Below are 19,906 nucleotides of genomic sequence, written 5' to 3'. Positions count from 1 at the left end.
TCTGTCGGTAAATTGTGACATGTTCAACGACGGCGATGATGTTGACGGCAAGCGCCATCTATTACGTTTTCATGAAATTACAAAAGTTTAGTTTTACACAGCGCCCTCTTAACTTTTATAATCGAAGTAGCTTCGCTAAAGCTTCGTAGTAGAATTAAAATCTCTCAATAGATGGCAGCATAAGTTATATTTATAAACAAAATATATTCTATTCTAAATTAACTTACCTTATAATCAAGTGTAGTGTTCCGCTGTCAAACTTAGTGGTTTTGCGCCATTTGCTTTATTTTTGAAATAACGCAATGTAAATTGCAAACACAATACAGTTATTAATTTAATATTGCACTTTTGCCTGAAGCTTATGTTAGTCTGCCAAGAGACTCGAGCGAAATAAATAATACTAAATAATGAACAACTTTATAAACATTACTTGAATGCATTATATACTTATTCAATTTTGCGGTTTGTAAAGGTTTTCTCTTAAATTCATCGTTAATGCTACAATACTGATACTGAATCTGTTGTCTAACCACTAATAGCATAGTTTCTAGAGAAAAGTGAAAATAAAAGCTATGAAATAAAAAAAAACAAAATTGTGATTATTATTATTGGATATTATAGGATAAATAATTTTAGCATTAATCACAGCAACCCCATCTTATTGCTCCGCTACGGGGCTGGTTAAATTTTCCCCTAAAAAACTGAATTTTGTGTTTTAAAGGGGTTGTATCCATCGTTTTCAAGCAACAATTTTTATTGTTATTCTGTATATATTAATTTAAGTTTATTTAAATATGCATAATGTATATGTAATCGGTACATACTATATTAAAATAATTCCAAATAATAATTAATAAATAAAAAAAGTACCAAGTAATTTCAAACTCAAAATAAATTTTATAAAAAGAAAATATTAAAAAAAATATATACAAGCAAAAACAACAATTATACGCCATAAATAGTGTCAAAAATAATACAGACTTGTCTTGGCATTTTTGGCAAACGAATTATTACTAAACAGTTAAAATAATGCACTGATAACATTCCCAGACCAAAGAATATGATCAGAGCATTTAGATTATTCAGTTACACTCCCCTTCAGCTATAAATCTTGAAACGCAATAAACAACTCAACAGCGCCATCTGCTGCAGACGCGCACATATTATTTGTAACTATAAATCAAAAAAGTGACAACAGATGGCGCTAAAAGTTTGCTAATATCTCAGCGAATTCCCGCACAGGTTTTGTTTATGAGTTTTCCTGTTATGTCTGCAGGTGCGAATATAAGTAATTTCAGTTCTTGTTTTCATTGAAATCATTCCTTAGGTTATGTATATGTTTCATTATTATATACATTGGAAATTGGTGTTAATTGTTATATTAGGTTTAGGAAACATTTTTAGTATTAGTTGACTTTTGTAACAAACAAATTAATATTGGTGCTTAAAAAAAGATGTAATATATTATTTATTGTTATTTTATAATTAACTAGTTAACACACGCGGTTCTACGACTTTTAGAGTTTGGTCGTCATGTCATTGGCATAAAAAACAACCGGCCTTTTTTTTCTTAAAGTTCAATTTTTTTAATGCAAATTTTTAACGAATTCGTTTCATTGGTATGGCCGTGAAAGAGCAACAGACAGACGGACAAAATGACAAAAACCACGATAAAGAATTCTATAATTATAACGTTGTAAAATTCAATCGCGATTTTATCGTTTTAAAATCTTTCGTGTAAAAATAAAAACTAAAAATTGACGATTTATTAAAAACTAATTACATTTTATGGGCGGCAGTTAACAAAAGCGGTGACTTTATGGCTTATTTTATGGCATATTCAAGCCATGCATCGCAGGAACATCGCTAACATATGGTAATTATGGTATCAGATGGCTCAATTAGTCATGTACATAGTCGATGCAAATGGAAGATAGAGCGTTCATCTCAGCTGGCATCAAGTTTTGCGATGATAAAGTATGAGATACATAAAATTATCTAAAACTAAATTAAACCTGCGACATAGTACATTAGTTTTAAAAACGGCTACAATAAGTTCACGTCGAGTCATCGAAACGATAATATTTCTTATCAAAATATATTTATAACAAGATATAAACGCATGAGGAAAAGTTGGATTAGAGAAAGCGCGGGTATTTGTAGAGTTCGCTTGTCTCGATACTGGTTATAATTACCTTAATAATTATTTAGAAGAACTGGGTGACACTATTGTTTTTTAAATTAAAGTATTACTCAATATATTTACCACATCCTACTAGCTAGCCACTGACGTGCCATTAAAATTGATCATTGCAATATAAGTGAACTTACCATTTCAGAGTTACGCGAGTGCCAATAAATGACAAAAAAGTAAATCATTCTCAGGGCCGGATCTACAATATGGCTTTTTGGGCTTCAGCCCAGGGCCCCGGGTATTCAAGGGGGCCCCAGCTAAGTCAAGTCACCTATTCAATTAATTTAATTCAAGTCTACGTTCAGATATGTTTTAGGTGGGCCCTGAGTAGTGTTAGCCCAGGGGGTTAACTTACGGTCCGGCCCTGATCATTTTTAACAATTAAAAATTATTATATAAGTGCAGTCAACATTCACATTAGTTATAATATGAATTTTAATTATCATTGCATTCATTTATATTAAGACTTACTATAGAGGACGTAGAGGAAGAGTATAAACAATATTACAAATGTAAATCAACAATAAATACATGTATAACAACAATTTAATATCTTAATGTGAAGTTCAAGATAGTAACCATCTGTGACGTGCGGTGTATATGATGTCTGTTTTATTGCGAGTTGATGACCCCCGAGCAAAGTAATTGTAAATTGTATTTATAGATGTGGCCTTATTTATAATATCAATGGAAAGACGAAAACGATAAATTTCCAAAATTTTACGTTTGGTAATGTTTCGAGAAATAAGGTTAACTAAGTTAACTTTAAACTTCATTTTCCATATTTTTTTGTATTTAATTTACCATCCACGTATGCACTTGCATTTGTTTTAGAATATGTATGTGTCTATGTATGTAATTTGTTTATAATCGTCTGACATATGAAAAGCTGTTGCCTTGCAAGTTGCAACCGAACATCTGCACGTCCAGACGGACTAATTACATTAACATTTATTTTATTTTATGGCATATTGAAAGGCAGATTGGCACATGGGTCACCTGATGGTGAGAGGTCACCACTGCCGATAGACATTGGTGTTGTAAGAATTCTCCGTATCAATCCGCCACCAACCTTTGAAACTAAGATGTTACGTCTCTCATGCCTGTACTGGCTCACTCACTTTCCAAAACGGAACCCAAAAATATTAAGCATTGCTGTTTAGCGGTAAAATATATAATGAGTGGAACCTACCTAGTCGGATTGCACAAATTGCTCTTGCACGGCTATACTATTTAACCGAATTTGATGAATTGCTACAGCAAGCTTGAAGCTCATGAACCAAGCCGTAGGCGACAACTAGTACTATACATAAAGTGCTATATATTTATAATATAATGTACAATTGTGAATGTACACTTCAATGTAAAAGGCTCTTTTAAAAGACAGTCAAGTTTAAAACATTTGAAACCGTTGAACTGAACTCGGCAGTGCGCTCTTAAAACTTTAATGGAGCTCGGAGACCGTTTCCATACGAGATACTCTAAAACATTATCGGGTTAAAGTTTTCAAGCGTCTTGTTCATAGTTACATGCAGTTTCAAGAGTTTTTTTTTATTTAGATGGATGGAAAACCTTTACTTTTTAAAATTTCAAATCAGCATGTTAATGTTTGAATCTTTGAAAAATTATAAAAGTAGAAAAAATACTTCAGCAATAATTGAAACTGCGGCGGCAGGACATAATTTTTACGTTGATCTTCTAGCTATTTTCTTACTGGTTACAAAGTTTATGCAATAAATTAGTTTTTAATGTCATGTTTCGATTGTTAACCTGTCGTGTGGTTTAGTATGGTTTGTTACTTGCGTATAACAATATATTCAAATCAAAAACCACTGTTTAAATCGAAATCATCAAAAACTATTGTCACCTTTGAAAATTTATCGTTAATATATAGTTATAGTTATCAATTACTTCAATAAAATATATTGAATTTGCTTAAAACATCCTTAATTCTAATCTAAACTCTAAAGTATTACGTTAGTCAGAATATTAGCAAGAATGTAATTTATATCGACTTTCGTGTGTCAACGCATCGGTATTAACAATGGAGCCGTACAACTTTGAGAATCTTTAAGAGCCACTCGACCACAGTCGGCGTTTCCCTTTAGGGGGATGTTCCACTACATTAAGCACTAATTGTGGAGGGGGGAGTGCAATTATAATGACAATCATAACTGCGTCTATCGCGGATTCATTGGTCTAGAAAATTGTCCAAGTTTGATATCGCGGGAAGCAATTGCGGGGCAAGAACATTTTTTTTGTAGACAGGACCTTTTTAATCGTTTTATACTTTTTGAAAAGGTTAATATATTTAACACAGGTACTTTTCATTTTAACTTTTACTGCGAGCCCGTGGGCGGTTTGCCACGTCCCGCGTCGCCTTACAGCGCCTCTGGTAGAAATAACATTGCTAAAAGACGTTACAATAACTTATAACTGCAGGAAAATATAAATACGTATTAGTATTATATTTTTACTTAGAATTGAATTTATGTACGCAAAGCAGTATGGTTTTGTTAGATTAGATCTACAGTTGTATTTACTTGTACGTCTGAGGGGAACCAATCCACGAGCAAAATTAAACCCGAGGAAGGTTATCGTCAGCAGACGGCAGTAAAAGTCTGCCAATTATTTTTAATGCAGTTAAGTCACTGCGCCGACATAAATAATAATTACAGAATCGTTTTGGCCCGATTTATTATCGAACAGTCAAAACTACTCGTTTAGAATGCTGAAGTTTGGAACAAACGGGTAGAATTATTTTATAATGTAAGCATACGTTTATTTTTTTTCTTTATTTTTAAACAGGGTATTTCCAACTAGAAAATGTCACTCATAGTTCCTATTATTAAACAAATCTATAAAAATTAATAATATTATAATACATACATCTAACAGAATTGTTATCTTTCTGCGGTTAACACGTCATTTAGATATTATTTAAAGTAGCGCTTTGGCTGCGCCCCATAACGGAGCTGCTAGGACGCTATTGTAATAACCTACTTCATAAGCAAAATTAAACTTACCCAAAAATTCTAATAAATAAATTACATATTTTTGTATGAATTATACTCGTCGGAAGGAACAGCTTTTTATAAAACATACGGTAATACCTTTAATTGTACTTTGATATAGATATTCCGTTGAAGAAGGTTCGAAGCCACAACAAATTGCGCCAGCTTAAAAGGGGGGCAAAACTTCATCTAACACATTGCTCCTCATGAAAAATATTTTAATTAACGAATTTAAATAAAAATGCAAAGAAAGAAAAAGAACTGTTAAGATTTGAACGCCACGCTCTAATAAAATTGGGGAAGTTTGAAAAATTAACAGACGGCATAAAAACTCATTTTGCCCCTCGGCGGACTTAGATAGAAGTTTGTCAATTAAAAGTCATTGACGTTAGTATCAAGTGGAAATGAAAAAAGGACGCAGCGCAGACATTAGACAAGTACGTTGTTTGATATAATTATTGCTTGCTTATATTGCTTATATATATATTTTTTTTCTTTCTAGTGAGTGCTCTTCTCTAATTTTAATAAATAAAATAATACATTTTACAAACCTTTACTCAGTTTTCATAATATGTTACTAATTAATATATATATATCGACATTGTAAACTGACAAGTAAGTAAGCTGTTACCGTAACATACAGCTTAGAATTTGATTACTATTTTTCGGTTGATGGTAATCTGTCGAAGTGAATAACGGTTAAATTAGAAAACCGCTGACGTAACAGAAATATTATAGATAAACTACCAAAATTTTACACGTTTTATTGTCACCGTTTACTAATTTTCTACAGTTTACATAGATAGATATCCGACGGTATTTACAATTCTACGGGGATATCAGTATATCATCAATCAGAGGGAAATAGTGGATTAGCCTGGCATATACAAAACGTAATTATTGATTATATCTTATCTGAAGAAAGAAGGTTGTTAAGGCACTTGTCTTGTCAATTGAAAGAGGTCAACCAAGACCAATCGACGGAAGAAACATGTAAAGAATATTTATTTAGTAGCAATCATGCTGTCCATCATAAGAGACCTAAGATGTAATATCCTCGTCTGATTCCGAGTCCACTGACTCACTTATTCTTAAATTCTAATTATCATGTATAATATTGCGTTACTTATTGATGATCAAAGAAGTAGATTTAGAAATAAACCACCTAGACTTGAGAGGAACCGGTGAAAAAAGCTACGGGGTTAGTTGTCAGGTGTTAGCCGTTAAAATAGCTGTCTGTCTCTTATCTTTCAAGCAAGTTTGAAAGAGACAGACAGAGACAAACAGACAGAGTTACTTTCGCATTTATAATATTAGTAAAGAGAAATTGATATAGTAAATAACATTATATGTAATTTCTTTTAGTACATACATAGTTAAATATGCGTTTACTAAAGCGAGCTGTAAAATAATTACGATCTGATAAGTCTTGTCTTATGTCTGTTTGTATAAGAATTTTTCGTCTTAATTCTCACCGTCTGGATATTTTCTAACGACGCGAGAGACCGGGGGTTGAGTTTCGAATCAAATTAATTTGCATCTTTGCAAAGTATAATTCTAAAACATTTAGGAGCGAAAGTGTATTTTAGGCAATTTCGGAAATTTTATTTCGTCGAGTCAAGTTATGTATCAATAAACTTGGGTATTTAAATCCATAGAACACGTTATTAAGAAAAAAAACATGACACTGGTACTGAAACATTTCAAATGTAGATTTTATTGCCTATGGTGCAATATTTTCTGTGATGTGTTATAATTTAATAGAAGTTTTCCCGCGCGGCTTTCCCGCATATGAAGGGTGTAATGATAGTGATCCTTATATCATATTCTGTTCCCTAGATGTGTTTGCAAATTGTCATAATGATGTTGAAGTAATAAGACTAGAAGGCGTTACAAATAATTTCGTGGTTACCACCGCTAACGCTAACGTTGGTACTATTTTATGTTGGTATAATAATAAGATTTCCCTCGGGGACTAAGGCGTTATGTCCCTTGTGCCTATACTTGCGCTGACAAAAAATATACTGAGTATTTGGCGGTCGAATATATGGTATCTACTCAGACGGACTTGCACAAAGTCCCACTACAAAATATCCGATTTGTAGTTTATAAAAAAGATTATAAAGACACTTTTATTTAAGTATATTTTTTCCTCAATATTGTTAGTAAAAATATTGCAAGCGATACAACAATGTCAGTTGTAATAGACGTGAGTCTCCGTGATTAATTGGTCGCGATGAGGCGTAGAGTTTTAATTCCGCTACAAATAAATCATCTGGCGACGACGTCGGACGATTTGTGATTATAGTGACAGAAATGGCGGAAAGCGTATACGACATACCTGTTAAATAAGCCCTTTCGTTTGTTAATAATGTTGTTTTTTATATAATAAGTAAATAAATGTTTATTGATGGGTGATGTAGAAAATAGTTTGCTTTTAAAATAATACAGATAGCATTGTGTAAGCCCTTCTGAGATTTTTTTATATTTATTATAAAATTATTAAAAAATAGGTAAGATCTAAATTTATGATAATATTATTTTAAATTAAAATTTATTAAATTATAAGAAACCAGTCTAAGTATTATAACTAAGTAAAGTATATAGGGTGTGGAAATGGGTTGACGTATTAAATTGTATTTTATAGTAAGCTCAATATTAAATTTTATTAAACGAGATTTCATTGAATATAAATTAATACTTTAGGCAGGCGTTACAACCGTGACGCGCATCGTGTCGAATATAATTTGGAAATCGCTCGTGCGACAAAATCGCTTAAAATTAAAGTCACACCCTTATCTGAATCAAGATAAAGAGAGGTGTTAACATCTGTATTATACGGATCGTCGGATCAGCTCCGACTCGCATTCAAATGAGGACTAAATTAAACCATTTTTTCACTTCACGGCAACAATTACTTATGTTTGAAGATATTATTTTTCTTTTTTTTTTTAAGTGGAGTGGAGACTCGTTTTGTTGATTAATGTCGTTTATTTGTCAGCTAACTTCAAAAAGGAGGTTAGCTATTCAGTGTTTTATTTTTATTTGTTTCTCGATATCTTCGCAGATTATGATTCGAGTTAGATAATTGTTTTTTATTTAATCGGTTATATTTCTGTCTAGAGGTGGTAAGATTTTATTTTGAAAATGTCAACATCCCTAACACTAGAATAAGTTTAGCGAATTTGTCACACCCTTTGCGTAAACTATTTTGCCTAATATTGAAAAAGATTTTAATGATTTATATATGTATATGACGAATAGTTTAATTTTAAAAACGTTGGCGTCCGTCTGTTCTATTGCACAAAATACTTAAAGGAAATAAATAAAAATAACATCTTAGATCCAAAAGTTGGTTGGCGCATTGGGAATGTAAGGGATGGCGGTGGTCCGTCCGTATACCAATAATATAAAACCAAATAAAAATAAAGTATCCGTTACTAAAATGTGCGCGTACTTAATTAGGTCGGCGCGGTGGCATGGTGAATGTATTGAGCCTCCCATGACATAAAATCTAACGTAAAGAATACATTTTATGCTCATAGAAATGTTAATGACATTCATAGTCAATATTCCCGAATTCATAGACACGTAAAGATTCAACAGCAACACCGTACCAGCCTCATTGAACTTGTTATAATTCATCTCATGTTCAATCAGATGAGATTCTTGATTCTGCCATATGTAAAACCGAACTGCGGTGATGCATCAACGTGGCATAAGCTCTAAACCTCCTTCCCAACTAGTCTTTACCCAGCTGTGGGGCATTGATGGTTATTACGACTACAATCACAGTTCCGTTACTGTTTATAATAAGTACAGTCAGCGCCATTACACCACACATTGTGAATGAAAACTAACAATTTGTGGTAAACAAATAACTGTTCGTGAAACACTTACAGTTACTTTCCGAGAGGTTGTAATGCATTGAAATTATTTTAATCGTCGATTAGCGATTACATGAATTCCTCTTCCGATCCTAATCTAATTACGCGGGAATAGCGAAGACATTTTGTAATTGGTTTCTGTGAAACAACGGAATGCATTCACGAGACAGCGGGAGAGGCGAGGCCGGAGCCATGATGTATTTAATTTATTATATTTAACAGATTAAAAACGGGATGAACTTATAATATTTAAAGTATTACTAGCGGGTCTCCTGCGAAAATTCGCGTTTACTCAATATAATTGGAGTTCCTAAAGAGTGACTTCTATTCTGTAAAATATTTCTATAAAAGATCGAGTCTCATTCAAAACCAACGTTAACATGTATTTTAAAGATATTAAAATATTATTTTAAAATAAAATTTAAAATTATAAATATAAAAAAAGAGTCGTAAAGTATACTCACTCTTCTGTAAGGTGAAGTTATTTTATCATCAAAGAGCATAATTACTGAGCTAGTATTCCGATTGAAACGTGAGCGAGTCCGTGTAATTATAGGAACGTAACACCTTCGGTTCCATGGTAGTCGGCATCCGGAAATGTAAGCTATAGTTTATACTCTTACAGTACCTGTGTCTGTGGTCCGTACCAGATATTCTAGTCTTTGTATTGATTTATTTAAGACGCACTTCTGCATGATTCTTCTCTAGACGAAATCGATAATTACTTTCTATAATTTATAAATAAAATAGTACATGGCTTAGTGTATTACTTACCCTATCGCACGGCGCAGGCGCAAGCAGCTGTCGTGCCTGTCCTCTGCCGAGGGCTTCCCGCTTCCTCTGGGCGCTGAATAACCTGAGCTCCTTGCGTTCTTCATCAGACAACGAGTGGCAGTAGCGGACCTGAAACAGGAGAAGGTAATGATCACGATTCAATAATGTCTGCGAAGTTTATAATTGGAAAGGTACTTTTGACAATCCTACTAGTACGATTGCGGAATGAGAGACCAATGGAGAAGCTCTACTATCAAAGTAAAAACAATTATCAAACAAATCTCTAAAACCTCGATGGATTGGTATTTTGTAACGGTTTGTAGTATAGATTTATATTTAATTCAACACTGTACTTGTAACACGAATATTCAAAAGTGCTCTTATGAGCCTACTTGAATAAATAATATTTTGATTTTGATTTATGTTGTTTGGTTATTTCATGGTCTCGAGTCTAAAAGAAGAAGACCGCGAATCGACAAGCATATTGTAGGACGCCCTGCGGCACGATGGGGCGACGACGTACGGAAGGTGGCCAGTAGAACATGGATTAGAAAACCGAGTGTGATAATGATAAAATGTGAAATAAGTAAAATTACATAAGTACAAGCGAAGTTTTAGACTTCTAATTCTAGTTTTTGTAATTATAACTTAAAGGTCATTGGCCGCTAATTCGTGTATACCTCACTACGGTATACCTCATTGTCCTGTGGAGGTAACTGCTGTAAGAGTTGCTTGAGACGATACCGCTCGCCGACGCTGTTCACGTATGGGACCTTGTTTTCTGGCAACGCTGAGAAGTACAGGTGGACCTGGAATCGTTAAAGAGTGAGATTACATATCACTTGTAAATAAATAAATACATTTGCATAAATTTAAGGGATTTTAAGGAACATTTATTGTTATTGAGGAAACTCCCCATAATCAAGATTTTGTTCCTCTGAAGTATTGAATAGGTAATTCTCAATATAATATTAAATACTATCTTGGATTTTGAAAGTACTGTTTATTGTCATTTTGTCGTCACTGGAATTAGCTCTTAAACTATACATTTTATTAATTCATAATAGGGATATCCGCACCGAGTTGTAGCGTGATGATATAAACCTCCGTTCCATGCGTACATTCTCAATAAACCCTTGAGGGTAAGAATAAATATTTTTGCGTTTGACATGACAGTATTTATTTAAAACACTGCTAGATGCTGAGGTAAGCGCCCATAAATATAAACTGTTCACCTAGATAGTCAAAAACAAAGTTGCTTATTGGCAGTCAGTGGTTTAATCGGTTTCTATCGGTTCTGAAATCAACACAAGAACCGGCGTAAGTAACTCGGCGGATTTTTTTATGTTATATTTTCATAAAATAATACAAAATATACTTTCGTTTCATTTCAAAACATTTCATTTTTATTAACTAATAGTTAGTTAGTTTTTAATGTCGCCCGCGGCAATGCTCGTATTTTAGGGATCGATCGTTTTAGGTAGAAAAAGCCAAGTCCTTCCTCGGGGTTCAAGCTCGCTTCATGCAAAATTACACCAATTCTGTTCAGTGGTTTGAAAGTGTAACAGAGTTACTTTCGCATCTATTATATAAGTATAGATTCAAAACAAAAATTATATTTATGCTTCGTGTTACCTCTTTTGTTTTCCACTTTAATTTTTTAGCACAAAATATTAGGCACATATTACTAACGTAAAATGCCGTACATTACGCAGGAGCACTTTAAGCCTCACCTCAAACCTGTTAGATAACAAATAGTTCAAAAAGTCAATCATTATAGCATTCTTGGGAAGACAACGTTTATAAAGCTCGAAGTGATTTTAAATTGTTCAAGCACACACGACAAGTATAAATGTAATGTTATCTTATGGTGTAACACTTAGTGTTTCGTAATAAGATCGCTGGATGCGCTTGCGCAACCGAATTGCATTACTTATATTGTTTAAAGAATTTGTCAATCATCATTGTTTAGTATAAGGTTGTACGAAAATTTCCTTAATATGAATATGTAAATGAAAAATTGTAGAAAAACTCTATGAAGGCAATATTAATATCAAAGTCTTTATTTATAATACTACTGCTGAACCTGCGGCTTTACCTGCGCTTTTTATAAAACTTTATCTGTAGCTTCTTTCTTCGAGGGGTGAATTAAAAAAAAAGTGCTTATATCCTTCCCCGGGACTTAAGCTATCTTCATACTGAATTTCAGCTAAACCGGTTCAGCAGTTTAAGCGTGAATACGTACGATTACTTTCGCATTTTTAATATTAGTATAGATTATTTTAATTATTGATTGAAATCTATCAAAGATCTGAAATAATAACTAGAAAGACTAAAAAAATCTTCGAAATAAACTCGGGCATGTGCTTTTTAAAATAAGTAATTATAATTTATATAGTTATATATTTTCATTTAACGTTGTTGCCAAAAAGTGTTCGAAATTAATGTTTATTTTGTGAATATGCCGCTAACTATTTATTATCTAGACATTTGAGTGTAAGATACACTTTAATTATAAAATATATTAAAATCAATTAACAATCAGCGAAAACAATCAAATGATACCGATATATCAACAGCCAGTTAATCTAATTTAATGTAAGGCGATGACTAATATTATTTTTGATAAAGTATTAGTTTATTTAGAATTAGTAGTAGATTGTTGTTTTCCTAACTTTCAACAAGATTTTCAATACCTCGTTGGTTCAATCACCTGGTTATAACAAGGAAAATTCAACCAAATATATTCTCAATTCTAATCGAGAATTTCAACTTTCCTAGCCGGAGAAAAGGAAATTTTTAATGTTGGTTCTTTGATGTAAAAGTTATATATAGACCTTTACTGCACCCGAGTGAAACCGGGGCGGGTAGCTACCTTTTATTCATATCATAATATCCAAATATTCCAAAAAAAATATCTCAACTTACTAGTAAAATGTAATAAGATTTCTTTAATATTTTTGCTAAGTTATTCTTAGTCATACGTGTATCGTATCGCATAGTCGCCATCTTTAATTTGTAAATTGTATTATAGTCACGTAAAAATAGGATATATAACATTAATCCAATTGGTTTGTTCACTAAGCCGTGGGATAAAGAAAATAAATAGCTATAATAATGCCCCCAGTTGTTGTTTTATTTAATGAAGACGGTCTAATGAAAAGTGTACGTGCTTAGAATTGTCAGACGTTTTATTAAAAGTGAAAAGGGAGTTTCTATAGTTTTGCCATTTTGTACGAGCAACGTAATGATTAAACTGAATATATAAATAGATATATATTTATAAACGAATTTTTATTGAGAAGACTTTTTTTGTAATGCTTAACTGAAAAAAACTTAAAGATGCAGAGAATTTTAGTTTTTTTAGTAAAAAAGCCTTAAATTTTGCCGCTTTGGATCAACACTATTGACGTGACAAGTGTGTGAGGAGAAATTTTTATTTTTAATAGTTTTGCGATAGTGAGTTGAAATTAAACTCCAGATTTTTATACAAAACAAAAGAGTAACAGTTACACGTAGCTCTTTGATGGCGTCATACGGTTATCCGGGTTGTTTAAAAAGTGAGATTTAAAGAAGTTGTAAGATTTTCTTTTAATTTATTCAAGGTAAGCGAACATGGATTATTATACTATAGAGCTATTGCTGTTATGTAGAAGAGCTTGGAGTTGTTATTCGTTAATATTATACGGGATACATAAACATGCGATGTAGATGCCTATTAAATGTACATTTTTTTAATGACAAAGAATAAGTTATTACTGAATTTTTGGCGGGTTCTTTTGGGAGAATCAACATAACGAACATGTGGTTGTTAAATTATTCAAATAACCCTTTTAAATTGACGATTCATAAGTTCTTGTTTGTGAATATTTTCATTTTTTATATAGTTTAGTTAAACTTGTCTGAGTAAGGTACAAGGGCAAGTTTCACAAAACTGCATAAAAATAGTAAGCAATGTCATAGTTCATTGTGCTCTATGTTTGCAAGCGGAGACAGCAACTTTGTATTGTTGTGTTTCGGTTTAAAAGGTGAGTAAGCCAGTGTTGCAACAGGCAAAAGGAACATAATAACTTATGGTTCTAAAGGTTGGTGGCACATTGGATATGTAAGGAATTATTAAATGGTCTTATGGCACCAATGTCTATGGGCGGTGGTGGCCACTTAGCATCAGGTGGCCCGATTGCCTGTTTGCCTACATATTTCATAAAAACAACCTTTCTGATGGATTTTTTGACAGTGCTCTGATTAATTAATCCAATAAGATATTACTAATTATTAAACCGTTGTGTTATCTGATCTTTTTTGTGTGTTTATATTTTAATATTATACGCCTTTGGGACAGGACATTAGCGATCTAAATATAAAATCATATAATTTTTTTCCTCTTTGTGACCTTTTGTCCACAGTAAATATGTTGGACTTTGACTTTAAACGTGTCATAAATTTGAATGTATGCGTATAAAAAGAAGGCACTCAGAACAAATATAAAAACAGCAACTAGTGAACTCAAATATTAATGACGTTTTTTAAATGCTGATAAATGATTAACTAATTTGAATTTAATTCAAGATTGCCATTAGTCGATGGCAGCGATGACGAAATAGGCGACTAATGAGCGTTCAGTGTTCAATAACATGTACACATGTCTTTACTCATTATTTCATATGCAGACGGTTGATCAAAAAGGGGTGACGTTATGATCTCATATAATTCACAAGAAAAACTGTTGTTCCACTTAAAATATGTGAACCTTAACCAATGATTTTGATGCTGAGTTCAAGCATTGAATTCATGTGCATAATTTTTTATCATAATTCATCTCGTGTTTAGCGGTGAAGGAAAACATCGTGAAGAAACCTGCACGTAGCGGACGAGCATCTCCCACATGCGTCCAGAAATCCGTGGTGGAATAAGCTTGAAATCTTCTCCTCAAAAGGGAGAAAAGAGCTTTGACTTTGACAACTGTAATATAACGACACTGGCCGTTCATAAATAACATTCGATTTAAATTAAAAAACCGAATGAACATTAATTACATAAAAAGAAACGTGGATCTAAGTATTATAACGTATGAGTTGCGATTTCAATTAGTATTACAGTTTTTATGCAATAAAGTGTAGCTGTCATTCATCAATACACGCTGATAGGGCGCCGACAGACGCACAGCTGCGGCCGTTTAACGGTTGAAGTCCCTGGTCAATACACGCAATATTTATTTATAACTTTTAGATTTATATTCTCAATTTGTTGATTTACGGAATCAATTTAAATATGGTCTGTCGCTTCCCGGTGTATATTTGATATGTTATGTATGTTGATTAGATATAAACGTTTTTACTAGAATTTTTGACGTTCGTGCTGTATACAGGAAACAAGTATATACTATATATCACACGTATATACTTGTATTCTCTGTTAATTAACTACATAGAATTTGTTATTGTTTTGTTAAATATTTTATACGCTTTTATAAAACTACAAGTTTAAAGAAGAAAATCGTATACAATGATCAACAATTTAAACAAAAAAAAATGACGCATTACATGATTTAACGATTTTTATATATAAATGCAATATATTAGGATGGTAATGCGGTTTCAATTAATGTAAAATACTTTTCTTCAAATCACTTGAATGAACTTTTAACCACTGCTCTTGAAAACTCAATCTGTAGTTCGTTTGTCGTCAGTCTGCTGGTGGCCTTAAACCTGACGCCAGGGCATCGCTAGTTAATCTCGATTGCACGCGTGTAGTCCATCTGTCAGCGCCCTTATAAGTAACAGCATTCTATATGTTTATTTCAAACGTCGTCGGGAGAGAGAAAAGTTGCAAGAAACACTGATTTCAAGAACCCATTTTCGCCCAGATAGAGCGGTGCTGTGCGCCATCTAGCAGCTGTATTTGGTATTATTACGTGCATATATTTTAAATGAATTTAATCAGTAATCGTACTTGGTCTGATGTGCGCTCGGTACGTAAGCTAGCCAGTGTTATATAACAACAGTTTACAGTAATCAGTGAGTTCATAGATGAGAGAAAGAAACGATCGCTTCTTGTTTTATATAGAAAAGTGTATAAAATTAAAAAAATATGTTAGAAAAGACGCTTCTCTTCGGCTCTTCTCAGATGAAACTATTTTGATACATTATAGTTTTTGATAATAATGGAATCTTATAAATAAAGAAAAGTTACTGCCTTCCTCCCTTTCGAGGAGGAAGTTTGAAGGTTGTCCGACTCGTCATTAACAAGTTTTAGATATAAAAACATTTCTGAGATCGAGTTTTCTTTTGTGTCGTGTAACGCAATGGAACTATTTGAATATACTCAATATAACTTGACTAAATTAGCTAAACTTTATATCATTCAAGTATTTTATTATATTTCAAACTTTCATTTTATTGACGGTTGACATATGACACTGTTACATACTTCTGACTTGGTGGCATCCACTGAAACCCAGCGTTGAGGTGTCGTTATCAACATAAATGCATAGCGACAATTATTATTATTTATTTCTTGATTAATTACTTTTTTTATTTATATGTTTAACTAACTTAGTTTTTATCTTTCAACAAATAAATTTGTTTCATTTAATTTCATTTCAAAAAACTCAAAAAGAAACATACTAATAAAGTTACATTTCGTCAGTATTGCTCACATAATGATATATCAAAATGTTGACTCACAGCCATGGAGCCATTATTTCGTATTCATTCGCACGGTTTCCTCGAAATTCGCCACAAGAGGAACTCCGACTTCAAGACGGGAGCGCCCGGGGAAACATTTTAATTTTTTGCTCGGTTGCCTCCGGGTACTCGGGCTGCACATTATTTTTTACCTTAATTATAAATACCAAACGAATTTCGTATTCGAGACGTTAAATTTTATAATGGGAGCGGGGTTTCGTTTTACGTCTTGATGGTGTTCTATGAATCGTAAGCCGTTAAAATAAACGTTTAAACAGAAAGGTTAAAGTTTATTATAATAGAAATTTGTGCTCATTGTACATTAAATTAATTCATTTTGAAATTGTGAGTATCGAAATGAAAATATACTTGTAATTAAACTCTTAATTTTGACTTGACTTGTTACTGGATCAAATTGAATGCAAAGCTAGCACCGGTTCAGAATTTGTAAAGAATCTAAATATTTATGAATGAAGACTGACGAGCGCTTGTAAAAGTCTACTTAAACTAGTTTTTTTGAATTGTATTTAATTATTAACATTCTGCCAATAAACTTAATCAATATGTATAGCATACAAATGCATGAGCTCTTGTAAAATGGGCGCCAAATTAAAATAATTTGTACTCGATTCGAAATTTAAATTTTATTTTTTTCTAGCTGTGCTCGCGACTTCGAACGCGTTCGAATTTAACACTTAAAAAAAACTTTATTGTTATTTTATATATGTAGCCTAAGTTACTCCTTATTACATCAGCTATCAGTCAGTGAAAGTACCGTCAATATCGGTCCAGCTGTTCCAGAGATTAGCCGGAACAAACATTTAGACAGAGAGACAGACAGACAAATACACGAAATTGTAAAAAATGTTACTTTTGTATATATACCGTGTATACATACATACGCATTTAGTAAAAAGCGGTTATTTTAATATTACAAACAGAGATACTAATTTTATTAATTGTGTAGATAAACATAAACAAAACAACTTTTGTGCCATGCATGTCTAGTGCTGAAAGTTTTAATAGCAGTTTTATGGAAAAAATACCATGGTAATACCCAGCCTTACTCGTACAATGCGTCGCGTTGTCTCTTTAAATACAAAGATCGAAAACCAGCAAACTTTCCCGAAACAATAGCTTTGAGGTACAAAGGCTTCTCGAAAACACAATGGCGTACTTTGAACATTCTAGAAATAATACTTCGGTTGACGTCACAGTTTGTAACCAAAACATTAATAAGTATGCAGACTGTTTCCACCCTTATTACAAGTTCATGTAATTCCATAATCGCTTGAAGATTACACCGCATGTGTGTATTAAATTTATATAACAATATTATTTAATTTTCACCTTAATTCCTATTGCTTTAAAGTAGGAAATTAAATGAGCAATATTGTTTTATAATAAAATTCCTACTTACTCTATCATTATCATAGGATCGTAGGAAATTTCATTAGTGTATTGCAAATGAGATTATGTTCTTTTTTGTTTTTATTGCAAATTAGACCTTATTTGTAGTGGATATATGATTTCTTTAATAATGTATCTGAAGCGTAAGATACTGAATAATTTTTTTGAAGTGATGAATTCAAAAATTGCACTAAGTTATGCTACACGACTTTCACTTGAAAAACGTATTTAATTAGAGTTCCTATGAATAGTTTTAAGATTCACCTCATTTTAAAGTATGTGTGTCGTAGGAGCCGACTAAGAGTTTTTTTTGTGTTAAGTGCATCCATTAAACTATCAGCTTTTAGCACCTCAACCGGGTGCTTAGCGGCGGGAACTATGGGTTAGTTGCAGCAAAGTATGCTCAAGTCGAGTTCTCTTACATTGTTATATATGTAATATGATGCCGGGCCAAAATCTATACAAGTAAAAAACAAAAAAGTTAAAGTTAAAGCTCCTATCGAGTCCCCCCCCCCCGTTAAAGGGGGTTATTAATAACCTGTGAATAAACTAAATAATAAAGTTCTATGTCTTTACTAATATTATAAATGCAAAAGATCTTTCTGTCTGTATTTGATGAAATTTTGGTATGAAGCAACTCTAAGGAAGGACATTACTGGCAAGCTACGACCAACCCCTAAACACGAGCGAAACCGCGTTGACAAGTAGTATTTAATACAAATAAGAATAAATAACATTATTTTTAGTCTTCGCATTTCAAACCATAAAACTGGCAACTCGTGTTACGTATAGCTCGAGGTACTAGGATTGCATTATTTATCTCTAATAAAATCTTATATTGACTGACTAATTCCTTAGGTACGAAATAGCCTATTATATCAGATACCGCCCTATCCGGAGCAGATCTATAGGCAATGACAATTGTATTGTGAACATGTGTAGAATGTGGCTGGAGCTATTTCTTTAATGGCAGCCGATAGCTTTTAGATCTCTATCTGCCGCTGAGAGCCAACGGTTAATCTTGCCATTACAGTCTCGTTACACTATTTTTCTTGTAGATGTTTGTGCCTTCGTATCGATCACTTGTAATATGGACGGCGTTGAGCACGACATTCAGACTAACTACAAAATTATATGTACTTATAGGATTTCATGTGATGTTATTTGAATTATTTCTCTCAGTATAGAAATAGTGCCTATTTGTCGTCAAATATCTGTGATCGGAACGGAAACAAATATCTCAGATCTGAGAAAGAATGACGATTGAAACTGGGGTGGATTAATATATATTTATTTGAAAAAATGCCTGCAGGCGATCGCTTTATTACCAATGCTATCAACTTATAAATCGCTAGTTTTTTAATAACCATTGGCGCACACACCCTAACATTTATAATTTTTGTTCGATTTCTCGGATAAAAACTTAAGCATTGTCTTATTTTAATGAAATAATATCTCGTGATAATATCACATAAAATCCTCCTCGTTCTATTGTTAGTTCCATTATTTAGATAATATATGGGATATAATTAAATCTGAAAAACCAGTTTGAATTATTATGTTTACAATTAGTGAGACTATAAAGTGTATTTTTAACAATTTCTACGACCTCCGAGGTCCGGGTACGATTCCTGGCCAAGTCGATGTAGAAAAAGTTCATTAGTTTTCTGATGTTGGGTCTGGGTGTATGTGGTACCGTCGTTACTTCTGATTTCCATAACACAAGTGCTTTAGCTACTCACATTGGGATCAGAGTTATTTTTGTGATGTTGTCCAATATTTATTTATTTAATATTTATATTTAAGATATTGATCAATTTCCAACTAAGGATACCCATATGCTTTCGATAATGTATTATAGGTTGCATCGCAGTGGGATTTAAGCCCCTTGTACTTAAACATTGTTATGTGTGAAGTTTTTTTTTTTCGTAAAAAATTAGT

The 19,906-nt window shown here is 32.7% G+C and overlaps 1 protein-coding gene across 1 annotated transcript in view; it reads right to left on the bottom strand.

Annotated features, from left to right (window-relative positions):
* LOC125070420 (protein prickle-like) overlaps positions 1–19,906 on the bottom strand; it is a 156,260-nt gene that overhangs the window by 74,739 nt on the left and 61,615 nt on the right. The window contains exons 4-5 of the mRNA XM_047680286.1: positions 10,565–10,678; positions 9,870–9,998 (exon numbers count right to left, since the gene is read on the bottom strand). Coding sequence (XP_047536242.1) covers positions 9,870–9,998; positions 10,565–10,678 — 243 coding nt within the window. The remainder of the gene's footprint in view (positions 1–9,869; positions 9,999–10,564; positions 10,679–19,906) is intronic.

The sequence above is a fragment of the Vanessa atalanta genome, chromosome 17 (genome assembly GCF_905147765.1).
Source record: "Vanessa atalanta chromosome 17, ilVanAtal1.2, whole genome shotgun sequence".
NCBI lineage: Eukaryota > Metazoa > Arthropoda > Insecta > Lepidoptera > Nymphalidae > Vanessa > Vanessa atalanta.
This window is presented reverse-complemented; position numbering and strand designations above follow the sequence as displayed.